At 43.3% G+C, this 15,032-nt stretch overlaps 1 protein-coding gene across 7 annotated transcripts in view; it reads right to left on the reverse strand.

The window, feature by feature from the left end:
• Positions 1–1,592: 1,592 nt before the first annotated feature.
• The window catches only part of SLC4A11 (solute carrier family 4 member 11), a 130,006-nt gene continuing 116,566 nt past the window's right edge, over positions 1,593–15,032 (reverse strand). For all 7 annotated transcript variants that reach the window (XM_046941161.1, XM_040700098.2, XM_025150090.3 and 4 more), the window contains 3 exons: positions 10,608–10,803; positions 8,313–8,482; positions 1,593–5,153 (listed from right to left, as the gene is read on the reverse strand). In XM_046941161.1, coding sequence (XP_046797117.1) covers positions 5,090–5,153; positions 8,313–8,482; positions 10,608–10,803 — 430 coding nt within the window. In that variant the 3' untranslated portion in view covers positions 1,593–5,089. The remainder of the gene's footprint in view (positions 5,154–8,312; positions 8,483–10,607; positions 10,804–15,032) is intronic.

Here is a 15,032-nt window from a genome sequence, read left to right on the forward strand (position 1 = left end):
GGAGCAGAAGGCAGCGTATCCCTTGGGACAAGCTCTTAATATTTAACACTGCATCAGAACTGTGCCAAGTGATCCAAGCTCACGCGGAGTTTTCTACAAGGGAGAGAGTCACAGCCAAGGATTGTCTTTGCTTGGAAGGAAAACACACAAAAGCTGAAAAGGAAAGTGCTAATTTGTAGTTCTTCAGCATGCGCTCAGGCAACTCCCTTGTATGTCTGCTCTTCACACCATATTATGGCTTGCTCTTTGCAACTAGAGCCAGAGCCAGTAATATAATGGTCAGGGTTGGTATTTAAATGCCTTAATTAGATATGAAAACAATTAGAGGAGGCTATTCTCTTCTAACATCCACAGGCCTCAGCACAGATAGAAAACTGGGCAAACCCCTCCCATACTGCCTATTTAAGTTGTTATGGAAGCTTGACAGATGAAAAAGACGACAGCCCAACTGGAACACTGTGCCATAAAGTAATCAACTAAAGAGATGCAGAAGACAGCACAACAGCAGGACAATTACAAATCCTTCCTAATTGCCTATTATGGCAGAGCGAGCCCCAAGGGAGCAGCTGCTGCCACACTGCTGCTCAAATGCAGGCTTGTGCTCTCTGGAGAAAAATACCCACTCAGCATTTTGGCAGCATCCCTGCAGTTAGGGATACCAGAGAGCTTCCAGGGGAGGGCTGGGGAAGATGAGAGCTACATCAGGAGATGGCATCAGAAGCAAATTGCACTGAAGTTTTGGAGGAATGCATGAAAGTTGGAGCCAATTCTCATTTTTCCTGTTAGATCCTGTTGGTAATGACACACCAAAGGACAAATACAGAGAACAGTGAATGAGATTAAGGATAAACATGAACACGTCCCAACTGATAGGGCAGATCCTAGTCTGTGATCCATTTAGTATCCAAGCAGAAGGAGCTTTAGGTGGCACGGTGTGTCTCAGGTCCCCTCCAATGTCTTCTCCAAGAGTCACCCAACTTTGACCAACTTTGTGCATTCGTTGTTTGGTTTCTTTCCCCACAGAGGGTCCAGAGAAACACAGTTCAGCAGCAGTTTCTGAAGCAGACAAACACAGTATGCAAAAGCTTACAAACTCTTTCAGTCTTTTGGTTCAGCTGGGGATGGGGGCCTTCGGGGAATAATTGCTTGAACCACAGCATATGGGTGTGTGATCATCTACCGTATTTGTTTTTGGAGCATCCCAGCTCACACAGGTCATCCGGAAGCGTGCATCACATCCCATAGTTGTTGGATTCATCTTGAAACACTTCACCAGATGGTACAAACTAGTTGAATTCTGAATTCATTTTCTCCATTCCTATCCTTCTGCAGTGATGGCTTGACACATCACCCGACTTGAGTTTGACATTTATTAATAGCTTCAGATGTGGATGCCAGAGAACACGGGGGACTGTTGTTAGTGAAGCTGTCAGACTTGCTTTCTAAGCAATCCAGAAAGTGCTATATTGCCTGTTCAGCAGTCCGTGTTTCAACACCTTCCCTTCATTTACATGGAGAAACAACTATTTCCATACATTAGTGCGTCAACATCATCTTTGAAGGCAACAAAAATGAGTCTCAGACCAACAAAATTACTCAGGTATAAATCCAATTTTAATTATCAAGCTAATATCTAGCTCCTACATTCAGTGCAAGGATCAAAAACTACAAATTTGAGAGTAGAAATTTATTCTATTCCCAGTTTCCGATTGCTTTGGCAACTGTCAGAAGATAACTCCCCAAATCCATTTATTTCAGAGGCATTCAATGACCTTCGTGGCTCCAGGTGAGCATCATGGACTCTCTCAATAGCTACTAACATCCTTCAAACCCAAAACTCTTTGGCAACAGTTATACATAGCATTGTGCGTATATAAAGAGCTTATAATAAAACTTCTTTTACATTCTAATTGTCTTAACCTTCACAGAAGTATTAAAGTGCTCAATCAACTCTGAACAGTCCCTCCTTCCCTAGTTAGCCTACTTCCTGGAGACGCCTACACTTATGTCAGCAAAACCAGAAGCAAACAAGAGAAAAGGTACTTGTAGGAGGAAAATCCTCTGCAGGACCATTGCGACCCCTCAACAGCCATGAGGCCTGGGTAGTCTCACATCTCTCCACTACCCACATCTTTAGACACGGGTCCGAAATATTCACACAGGTTAAACCAGCCCCATCACTTGATTCTTCAGCCCATGCGTTCCGTAGAAAGAAAACTTTGCAAAACAGAATCCTAGGGATGCTACTGAGAAAACACAAACACTGAAGTCATACTGGTAAAGCAACAGCAATGAAACCCCACCCCAATAACTGTGATGGTTATTTAACCCCCCCATGTTATCTGGATTTTAAGCGATCTTCAACTAAGCTTGACTCTGAAATTGACATTTTCAAATTGACATAGTCACTTTTTGGTCTTTGTGAGCAGAGGGTTGGAGGGCACATCTCAAAATTAACTCCTTCTTGCAACACCTGCCTGCCAGCCCATCTCTGCTGCTCTGTGCTGGAGGAGATTTCATCCAGGGCCTCTGTTCTTCCTCAGAGAGGACCAGAGGTACACCCCAGCAGGCACACTGTCTCCTCCTTCCAGCCACAGCATCCACAATACAGTCCAAACTACCCTGAATGGTGACTTGTCCCAGCCAAGAGCTGAGATACCAGCAATGTACTCCCAGGACACCTGCAGGTAATAGTTTACTTGACCATAAGTTAACACGTCTCATTCTATTTCTGGTTAAATCTAACATCCACAGGAAAAACACATGTAATCATTGTCAGGCCTGTGCAATTGCTCTTTCACAACAAGCATCTGATTGTTTGCTGTCATCTTTTTCTGTTGACTGGAGATCAGAAATGCTTTTTACCACATCTGCCTTTACACGGTCTCCAAAATCCTGTTTGCTGACTGCTCACCTTCTCTTTCTACACATAGACCTTGGTAATAGCCATCAGCAATTTCACCACAAAAATGACTCAAAAACCTAGAAAATATTGATGAGGGCAGTCAGAAAACCATGAACAGATTTGCACTTAGTGTTACACCATTGGTCAGACATCACGTGAGTTACCCGTGCTGCCTTCAGGACCAACTGAAAGCCCAGCATGTGGTGTTTACCTGCTTCCATCTACTGGAGTGTCACCCTGATCTGGAGCCTTCTCAGCATGCACATGAGAATGGGCTGTGACATGAAGGCCGTGCTGCTGCTTGGCTTGCTATGAAAGCTGACAGCTTCCCCTGTGATAGCTCTGGGACGTAGTGACCATGCCCACAAGGGCATATTCTTGGGAGCACATTTAACGCTCTCCTTCATTGAGATGAAGAGATTCCACAAGAAAATAAACCTTTTCACACACATTTTAAAACCGTAGGCAACTACACTGAGATGAAATACCACCTGATATTTAGTACAAAGACACCAAATCTTCAGTGGCTTGAGTCTGTTCATATGCTGAGAAACTTTCTCCCTCATTACAAAGTTGGCCTTCCTCATCACACAGAGAAACACCCAACTTGTATGGGATTGAGCAAGCAAGCAAGCAACATTTCTCTCTGCTAATTTACAAAATAGTTTCCCCTTTCCTCATTTTTTGCTGTTTTGAAAGTTTTTATCTTCAGGACTCCACTTTTTCTTGAAGCTTTACCTGCAATCTGTAGCGTGCAGCAATGGGCAAGCATTGAACTAGAGGGCAGATGGTTTCACAGTACTTCAAATAAGAAAACTGACCACTGTACAAGTGAAATGAGATAAACTGAAATATAAAAGACTGCAGGAGTTAGATTCATCCAGAAATATAATATAATGTCTGGGAGCAGGGGAAAAACTGGAGATTAGTTACAGAACAGAAAACAATGAAATGATCAACAAATATTGATTAGGCGAAGGAGGAGAACTTTCATTGCATGCTACACATTAAAATTAAATGCAAAATTCACATATCAGACCATCAAAGCCAGAATGATGAAGGTCTCAAGCAATGGGAAGAGGAAAGCAAAGAAATGTCTTGAGTAAAGAAACATGAAAAAGCAGTAAACAAGCAGCTTCAGAGGAAAAAAAAAACAAGCGACCATACAACAAATAAGAAAGAGCAGTACTAAAGCAGAGAACAAGTATATGGTCAAGACACCACAGGTAACACTGATTGCACAAAACACTTCTGATATTTTGAAAGAATCAGGCCTATTTGAATATCTATGCAAAATATATACACAAATCCATATGTATATATGTACACAGAGGCACTACTGTACATATGTATATTCAATCGTTAACACAACTGCCCTCTGACAAGTTTCAGCATCTGACTCTGGGTGCAAGCAAGAATGTTGCAGTTGTGCAAAACTACACTTCTGTGTTTGATTACCAAGTGGTAAAATTAGAAAGAGCCAAAATAATTCCCAAGTAGCTCGGACCCAGATGCAGTTCCACCAACGCCACCATGAGAGCCCAGCTTCTGAATGCTTCCAGGTCATCTGTAGGAATTAAATACTCATCCAAAGCTGTAGGTTGTATCAGTACAAACTAACGTGTTTCCAACCCTTCTGCTAATGAGTCTGAAGAGACAGTCAGACATTTTCCCCTTACAACAGTTTACCATGAGGCCATCCCACCTTGGATACCAATTTGGGAATACTGGATTAATAGGAAATGGAATTCAAATGCCAAAATAGGACTGTCATTCTGTAAAAGGGTCAGCTGCTGTCTTTATAGTGCTTTGGAAAAAAGGGACGTGATGCATACAAAAGGGATTTCCCCCACCCCTCAAACAAGGGAACACACAACAACTCTGAATGCATGCTTCGACTGTATGGCATGCTGTTCTTTGGGATGTGAAAAGTGGCATTTCCGTAGAGCTTGCTTGCCTCACAGCTCCAAAGATCACTGGCCTCCCAAGTCCACGGCTGTTCTGGTCTGACACTTCAATGCTCAATTGGTCTTTGATATGTGCATTACCAATGCCATATTAGAGCAGAAAGAAAGTGGTGAAAGAAAGAACTGCAGATAGATTGTTCTATGCCTCAGCAAAGATGCCCCATCCTTCCAACTCCAAAAGAGCCATCCTCACAACTCTGCACGCAGCAGATCTTGTTTAGTGCTCTGCATCCATAGCATCCAAGTACTTGGCTTCAATGATTCTAGGGAGCAGGTTATACCTAAGAATGAACCAGAGAGAATGCATTAGAGCCTGTTTAACTCAAGTGTTTTGTTTGTCTGTCCCAAGTCTGATTTCAATTTGCCCACAGACATGCTCTTGTTTTGTGCAGGGCAATAGCTTCCTGTTGTCCCCAGCTTGCTAGTGGATGGATTACTTGTCCAGAAGTCACCATTTATATCCCGTTCCTATTTTCTTAAGCACTCTCCCTACAGTTTTCCAACACACAAAGCATACCTGATGCAGCCTTACATCCAGTACAACACTTTCAACAGCAAGCATTGAGAGCTCACAGGAGAAACCCTTCCCAAAATTTTAGGGCTGGCACAAGTGTCAGGATGCAAGAGAAACATCCCTTGTATCCTTTATTTCCTCAGTCCTCCAAGTACATCAGGCCACTCTTTCCAGCTCTCCCCATGAAGAAGTTCTAATGGGAACCCAGCAGCTTCAGTCAGTCTTTTAATAAGCACTGAATACATCATGACTTGAGATCAAGAGGCTGAGCAGGGCAGTGGCATTCCAGCTGCTGGTAAGGCTCCATGCCTACCTGGCCCTTCGCATCCATTTGATCATTGAGGTAGTGATTCCCCGATTCCCTTACTTTCCTCTATTTTGGGGGGCTGATTTGTTGTTTACACAAACATCTTCATGAATTAATGTATTTGGGTGAGAAAAGAAAGCCACTAAGAACATGGCAGGAGGTTGCTCTCATCAGACCCTACTGCATACTTATAGTTTGACACTTTTCTTGCTTAAGAAGGAAGCGATTCTTCAGCTGTTCTAACAGGGTACAGTACTAGAAAGCCAGTTTACGAGCTGAAGGGTCTTTTCAAGAGCTAGAAAAGAGATCCCAAACAGCACTTACTGCTGAGAAATACCCCACCTGCTTAGACTGACCTGCCATGAAATACAATGCTTGAGATATGTGGAAGCACAGAAACAGAACGGAGGAAAGATTCTTCCTCTCTGAGCAAGCTTAAGTATGCCCCAGGGCAGGGATAGGAGTGTAACCAAAAACTAGACACCCTACAGTTTTGGCTCAATACTGGTAATTGAGTATACCAAAAAAAGAAAAATCATTTTCTCCCAACAGACCATTCCACTGCAATAGAAAGTCACTGAAATCAGTTACTTTTCACACTGACATTGGAAAAATATTGGACCCAACGCATGACAGTGCAAAGCATGTGTTTAATGCAGTTGGAAGGAAGGGAATGCAGCCTTGAGACAAGCAAACCATATGGCAAGCTTTCTGGATGGGACACTGAGCTGTGACTCACTCAGCTGGGTTTGATTCTCGACTTTGACCCCTGGCTATTCTCCTCTTCCTCCCTCTGCTTCTTTAAAAAAAAAAGCATTTCTTCTTTTCTGCCTCATCTATTTAGAGTGCCAGATCTTCATGAAAAAGTCATCATTTGCTACAGAGCTATGCATCATGGTGCAGCCTTCTCAGCTGGAGCCCACAGATATTGCATGAAGGCACTGTGGAATTCAGAAGGAGGAAGCAGAGGGCAAGTTTCCATTCTGGGTAGCACCATTTTCCCCTTAGCAGCAGGGCTAATTACAAAGGCTATTTGGAAAAGCTGCTCTGAAAAGAGAACTGACTTTGCAGATAAAGCATAAGACGACAGTGCCTTATTTACTCAAAAAAAAAAAGACGCATTTGCACCATTAAATTACCTAGCTTTTTTGAGAAATTCAGGTTCTTTGACACAGCACTCTCCGCAGTAATTTACATTATAACAGTGTATGTTAACTGAATATTTTTATCTGCCCAGAGGCTGTGGATGCCCCATCCCTGGAGGTGTTCAAGGCCAGGTTGGATGGGGCCCTGGGCAGCCTGATCTGGTATCAGATGTGGAGGTTGGTGGCCCTGCCTGCAGCAGGAGGGTTGGAGCTTGATGATCCTTGAGGTCCTTTCCAACCCAAGCCATTCTATGATACTACAACTTAGGTAAGAGTGCCCTGAATTTTCTTTTCTGTACTGAGATTCTCTACAGAGGATTGGAATTCCCACAAGAGTGCATCATCCACAAATTATTTGCCAGCCATTTAACCAGGCATCCCAAATGCCACCTATGTGAGTGAGGGGAGAGGAACTCCTATCGTAAGAAGCAATCATTTCAGTGCTTTCTACTGTCTGGTTCATCTTCAAACACCCACCCCAGATAGCTCTAACTAGGATCCTGTTGAAAGCCATGGCAGCTGACATTTGTTTTTGTTTTGGAAAGAACTGAACCCAGCTTCACCAGCTATGAGGAGTGCCACCACAATAGCTGCCTTTGCAGATTATCACATCAAGAGCCCTAAGCTTCTATATCAGATGGAAAACCTCCAGCACTGCAAGCTCAAAGACAACTAGATATCACTGGATGCCATACAGGCCTAAAAATAATCAAATGGACTGGAAAGAGTTCTGTTCTGTTCAAGATCTTATTATGGCTTCTCATTACATCCAAAGAATGGAGAAGAAAGCATGAATGATTTAACTGAAGAATGATGGACAGTCATTGTTTAAAGAACATTAGGAAAAAAATTGAGCTTCAGTGATTCTCTTTCAGGAGTTGGACACAACGATCCTTAAGGGTCTTTTCTAACTCAGGATATTCTGTCACTGAATGAGGATTGCAAGATATTGTGGGGTTCTTGTAGTTCTACGTTAGATGCATTTTGAAGATTCCATGTGGTCTGTCAGAGCTGATTATTTACAATGGCATTCAGCAGCACAGGTGGTCTGTAAGGTCACTGCATCCCAGCACTATACAAAAGATAAGGATTCCTCTTTATATTCATATTGTGCAAAAGAAAGTTTCCAGCTCTGCCCCAAGCACAGGTCTTTGGAAATCAGAATGCAAAGCAAGAAGGAGCATTCTCAATACCAAGAGAAAAGGCTCAGACTGCAGCTTCTCAGGCAGACATCTCACAGGCACTGCAAAGGGAGACCCAGCTGCCTCCTTCCCAGCTAGAAGGTGACTAACCAGACCACATCCCTTTGTATCAGTAAAGTCAAAGTTTCTCTGTGCTATTCCTCCTCAAGCCATCAACTACTCAGGAGAGCACTGTTTGTCCTTATTAACCACTCAGGCTTCTAACAGCTGGAAGATGAGAAGCATAGGAGATGGAAAAACACACAGCCAAGCTTTGCTGGGAAGTTTCTTACCTGATTGGGATCATTCCTATCATGATGAGCGGGAAGATCATCTTCATGTAGGGCAATGGTGACATGCCAAAACCACAGAGGATGAGGAGCTGCAGGACCTGCAAGCCTGTGAAATAGTGGATCTTCCTCTGGGGCACTCTGCGGATGTAATGTGTCGGAGGATAAGCAGTCTGGGAAGAGAAGAAGGGTGTCTCAGAAATGCAGCAACCTGGATTTGTGACTGCAGGACGCAGCGTAGGCTTCAGAACAAGGGTTTTAATGAACCCAGTTTACACCACGCTGTGCATTTACAGTCCTTAATGTGCTCAACAGCTGAACGTAGGATTTGTAGGGTTAAAGCATGCAACAAACTGACTGCATTGACAACAACACACAGAAGGTGACTGGGCACAAGAAACCCGGGGGAGGAATAACACACAATGAAGACTGCCTCAGGGAGCATCTGGAGTGCAAGAAAATATCTTGATAAGTACAGTAATGAGATTCCCCTGAGTAGGATTATCAGGGCTTTGCAGCAACACATGAAGTGCCTGTGGGGGTGTGCAGAGAGTGGTGGGAAGCAGAAATATTCATCCAGCAGCCCCACCACTTGTTTCTGCATTCAAAACCCAGTTCTTCGTTATTAGATAGTCTGATCAGCAGGAGAAAGGCTATGCTTGCCCTGGTGGTCCCATTTTCCATCTGAACGTTGGTATGGGAACAGCAAGAGATGAGATTGCGGAGGTGCTGGAAGAGGCCAGACTCCAACTGCCATGATTCTCCACTTATATGAACCACTCATTTTTGAGAAAGAGCAAAAAGTGACATTAATAGGCTAAATATCACTCGTGGTTTCCTCTGACAGTTACTTGCTCATGTCTGAGCACAGGCTTTGACTCACTGTCTATACATCAATGAAGAGTATGAGCGACTGTCTGCTGGCACTGATACAGACTCAATGGATTTCAGATTGTGCCATGACTCATTAAAAGGTTTCCAGAAAAGTGAGAGTTCCATATTTAAGATTACTTTTTAATTTCCCAAGCTGAAGCTTGGAAAATTCCACAGAATTTGTATTAAAAAAAAAACCAGAAGTAATATTCCACATATTCAACCACATAACTATTCAATCTCCATTCAAAAAATCAACATGACAAAGGTAATCTTTACGCAGATTTCACAGTCTTAACCTCTGAGATGTAACATCAGAGATCAAGACAGATTAGCAGAAGCACCAGGCTTGCTAAGCCCTTGACCCATTACATAAGAGGAGGTGAGTTGGAGACTCATTATTGCTCCCAGGTACTGTCCACACTGCCAACTAGGGCCTTAATGCACTTGTCATACAGATGGCTTGAAAGCAGATTCCCAGATTTGTTTTCATCCCACATCAGAAGCATTTCAACAGCGCAAGTCATTTCATTTTGAGTAGAAAATACTATCTCATGACACTCCGCACAAGTTGAAACAAAAGCATAAAATGAGGCAAAAGTGACCTTTTTTGAAGCTTTGTTGAAAGTCATCACTGTAGATCTCTGCTTTGTTTCCCTAAACTATTCTTAAGATACACATACTCTGCAGCTGACAGACACTGGGGGGGGGTTTAAGACTGACAAACATCCTGTGTGCAATGGGCAGTAGTTTCTGCAACTATCATGGGCAGTGTTTGAATGTATGGGTTGCATGAATGTGTGTGTGTGCTCTACAGAGTTCAGAGCAGGTCTTCCCTGCTCACTGCTCTCCTGGTTCCATCCATGCACTCATTCCAACCCTCCTGGAGAAAGGTGTCCCGAAGCAAACTGAAAAGAGTGGGATTATCTGAGACACTACTCCAAGCAAGAGAACTCAAATGCTTTCACAGCAGCGAAACACAGAAAGCAAATTATGCAGAATTTGAAAGAAATGAGATGAGGTGCAATTCTCTGAACAATTTAGCTACCACCTTTTTCCAACCCAACAATAACCTTGCCACTTTTGTTGTCTGACACAGCATTATTCTCTCACTTGTTCATCTGCTTTAACACAAAAGAATTCTCTTGCTCATGTCTCAGTGACAGTCAGACTCAGCTAGAGACATCATGTTTCACTCCCTCCCAGCAGAGAAAGGTGAAATGAATATGCAAGGTGCAGGTGGAAGATGGAAAATGGAAAATGGAAATCAATGGAAATCAAGACAGAAAATGGAAATCAGCCTCATGAGAACATGAGTTTTGGGGGTAAGCCCACTCCCAGCACCACCAGCTTGCCACTGGCTGGCCCGCAGGTAGTAAGCATGATTTATTCACTCCACGAAGCCAGTGCACCAGTCTGCATTACCTGTTCTTTGAGCAGCAGAGCCACCCTCTCAAAGAGCTGGTTCCCATCAATGGAGGTCAACGCAATGTAGAGGAAGAGGCCGTACAGGACTGGTTTTGGGATCCATTGGAGAGGGAAAGGGAGGAGCAGGAGCGAGAGGCCAACCAAGAAGTTCGCCACCAGACTTGTCAGCCGGGTCTCCTTCACGCTCACAATCCTGGAAGCAGGGAAACAGGAATTAGTAGAGAAGGATAAGAACCCCAGTACCCACATAAGAGTATTGCTGGGGCACACAGCTCAGAGGGAGCTCAGGACACGTGCCACGCAGGAAAGGGAAACTCATCTCCACCACACTGAGATCAGCACTTCTGGCCCCACGCTGACACTGAGAAGACAGAGCTCTGCTGGATCCAGGCCAGGCACTTAATCCTCGACTCAAGCAGAGCACCTGGAGAAATGCCAAATTCCCCTTCTCCAAAGCCGCACAGATCCTATCCTGAACTAAATTGCCCTCTAAACTAATTCTATTCAGCACACTGCGAGAAAATAGGCAAGAACCCTCTTTTCTGGGCATTAATCCTCCCCTCAATTTACCCAATGCATATGCAATTGGCTTTTATCCAGAACAAAACTCATTGGCTTCTACAGGAACTAATGAACCTCTTGGAAAGAAAAAAAATGGATCTGCACTCTTGACTGAGAGTCAACAGTTTTGATGTATGCGAGGATCTCCTTGTTTACATGGAGGGAATGCTGGAAGCACTAAGCAGGGAGCTAGAAATTTAATTCTGCAGTGGATTACAGCAGTCGTGCTGTGAATTGCCTACTACCATGCAGACCTTGTAATTCACTAATGCAAATTTCATAGAGTTGATGAACAATTTTTTAACAAACAAGAATAAAAGACGGGCAGGAAAGCATTGCAGCAACTTGCAGAGTCTACTCAAGGGCAAGAGGGGGTTGTTTTGTTTTCTTTTCATTCCAAATAAGCCCAAAACAATGGCAGGAAACAAAACCCTCATCTCTCAAGAGTACTTAGAGAGAAAAAGGAGATTCTTAATGTAATTTATATTTATACACATATTTAGAAGATAAATCCACAGTACAAGCGGGTGAATAAATCCCCTATTATAGGTGAAACTCTTGTCACAGGCTCTCTAGGCATCATCTGGTGGCTGCAAGACGTTCTGAATTAACCCTCTACACAAAGCACTCTGAGGATTAGCACAAGATCTGTGAGAACATTTCCCTCTTTTCCGTATGCTGCTGACACTTCGTAATCCCTTCTGACCTAAAGAGGGTTCCTTCACAGTGAATTCTTTCAATATTGAGAGTTTTCCTTCTAAATACAGTCAGGTTGAACATCTGAAGTTCTGTTTGTGCATTCAAGAACATAATGATGCTGGGGGGGAGATGGACGAAGGAGTCTTCCACACCTGTATTTAGGGACTGAGGGACAGCACAATAGCCCAAGGCTTGCCCTAAGCACTTGGATAACAGAGTTTACACGAGACCTAAGGAATAACAAATATTACAAACAGAACACCAAGTCCTGAGGACAACACTTAAATTCCCTGGTGAGTATTGGGGCAGATTGTACATGTTATCCAAGATTACCAAAAAAGGATATGCAGAAGAGACAGAGGAGGTATTAACCTCTGTGGAACTCCCCTTCCTCCTTCACATCTAGATTTAAACAGTCAAAACCACAGCCTTCCTCCTTCCAAATGCACTTTTATAAGTTTCCTAATGGGACGTCCCTCCCGTTGCCTGGAGAAGCCAGAGGAGGAGCACTGCTTCCCCCTGTTATCTGCAAACTGCTTCACCAGCTCCGGAAGAACAGGAACATCAGCTGGAGGATATCATTTGGCATCATTTGCACAGCCTCCAGGCCTGCATCACTGCAGAACAGAAGTTTCAAAGACAGAGACAAGCAAGCTTTAAGTGCAACTGCAGGGGCTATTTCAGATTAATCTGATAGTCCAATAAGGAGCAGTCAGACCACTTTAGTGCCATCAGAACTACTATGAGCCTCTTGAGTGTCGCAGTAAAGCAGGAGGGAAGGGATGCACTAAGTGATTCAGTCCATCCGTGTACAGTAAGAGTTCCCCTAGCTTTGTCTTTGGGCAAGCTACCAAGGAAGCAATTCTTGTTTTGGGAAAAAGAACACGTTCACAATCTGCAAACAGAGCATACACAAGGCTGCTAGGCTCCCTGTGAGTGCAATGATGGAAACTGAAGAGCTCAGGATCAAAAGTTACATATGAAACCAGCACATTTCAGTAAGACACAAGTCTGCACGGATGGGAACAGCCCAGAGCAGCAGCCTTTTGGTAATGGATTTTTGAAGTTCATCACATTTTGTCTGCCTTCTTCTCTTGGGGATGCAGCAGTCACAGAACCGAAGAGTGTCCAAATGTACACAAGTTCTGCAGTAACTACAGTCACTTGCTGTTAATGCCATATGAAGTAGTCAGGAATTCCTTACCAAAACAGTTAAAATTGGTCATAATTCATCAAATTTGATACTTTTAAAGCTGAACTGCCCACCCTCTCGATGCTCCTTTGCCAACTCTGGCACCTTTCTTATTTCCAGGGTAAGGACAACAAGAAAAAAAAACAAACAGTTCAGAATCTGGTTTGTCCCTTGAGGAAGCAGTTCCAGAAAGCCTGCACTGCAATGGAAATGATGTAATTAACAGAGATTATAGAGCATAATCCAGGCTTGTTTCCCTAGGATCCTTTAATATGGTTATCATGGGATTAACCATTCCCTACCTCCTCCATATGCCTATTTGCAGATTGCCAGATTCCCATCAAACTCAAGTGGTTCATCCACAGGGGAGAAGGAGAAAATTCCTCTTTCATTGTGACAGAGCCTTATTCCTGTTAATGCCATCATCCTCACGGAGCTTTGATTCGAGTGCAGGAGAGGAACCTGCCAAGGAAGTCAGCACCAAAAGAACTCCTGATTTTCTAATTGAGCTACGGTACGTTTTCTTTTTCAGTAGAGCTACGAGAAAAAGATGACAGCGTTGCTCAGAGCCTCCTGTTTATGGCTCAGTGCTTTGCAGAGAACAAGCAGCTTCAGTCTCAAAGGGAGTTCAGACAAGCAGGAAGCCCTCGTTCCTTTCTTTGCTCCCTATATTCGGTTCAAAGCACAGATTTACACAGAGGCAGAGCAGTGTCTTGAGTGAAAGTACTTAGAGAGATTAGGTCATCTCTCAGTTCCTTTTAGGGTAATCACTGGACCTACACCTACGTTAACAAAGCCAAAGAGGGCTCTCCCATGTTATTTTGGGGGCAGCTGGGTGACAGAGCAAAGGACAAGGACAGAAAGCCCTTAATTCGCACAAGGAATTGAGCTTTGCCAGGAGGAAACAGAGCACAGCATAAAGACAGTGGGTGGCAAAAGATGAAAGGAGCCACTAGCTATCTGACAGCAAAAAACAACAGGGAGGCTTGGCTCATGGGTTTCAAAGGGAAAATTGTGCATCTCTTGGGCTGTAGACGTCTATAATCTCTTCTGTAATACACTAGGAGAAACCGTATGGATTCCAGAAACATTTCTTCTCCAAAAGAGTGGTGATGCACTAGCACAGGGGAGTGGAGTGGTGGAGTCACCACCCTTGGAGGTGTTCAAGAACCGTGGAGATATAGCACTGAGGGCCAATGGTCAGCGGGTATGGTTGGGCTGGTTTGGAATGATGATCTTGGACATCTTTTCCAATTTAATTTTTAGATTTTTAATTTTATTCTGTGAATACAAGCCTACAAAACTGATTAAAGCAACTCAAATTTTACTCTTTTCTTCTTCTTCTCATAATGTAAGGCTTAGCATGGCTTCAAAGCAAAAATATAGTTGTGGGAACAACTAATACTAACACATACTAATGGGAATACGAGCCCAGGAACTGATATCCCAACAAACGACTGCAAAAGCACTGCAGGGAACAGCCAGGAACACCAACGTATGGTTGTGGTATGTGAAATATCCACTAGCAGCCCAGAAAGTAGACAAACCCAACTGGTTTGGGCCAACAGGCACGAAGAACATAACAGCATAAAGGCAAGATTGAAATTAAGAGGCAGATCCACTCCATTTCCCCAAAGCAAATGACCACTTAGTCTCACTTTTGAGAAGTGAGGATTCTGAAAATGGAAACAAAAAGATAGCATAATTAAAACTAATGGCATGTGAGTGGAAATTACCACTTCTGAGGTAAAAGAGTTCAAGTGTAATGTACCGAGATCAAACAGACCAGATAATCTCTATTCTGGAGGAAGTTTCATAAGAAATTGGATTTTTTAATTATTATTTTCTTAAATAGGTCTCTGATAAGAAAGCATGTGACAACTCAGAGCAGCAAAAAAAATCTTGTCTTAAATAGAAGGGCCTGATCCGGGCATGGTTTCATTGCTGTTTTTGCTTAAGGAAAAGAGAAT

The sequence above is a fragment of the Gallus gallus genome, chromosome 4, assembly GCF_016699485.2.
Source record: "Gallus gallus isolate bGalGal1 chromosome 4, bGalGal1.mat.broiler.GRCg7b, whole genome shotgun sequence".
In the NCBI taxonomy this organism is placed as follows: domain Eukaryota; kingdom Metazoa; phylum Chordata; class Aves; order Galliformes; family Phasianidae; genus Gallus; species Gallus gallus.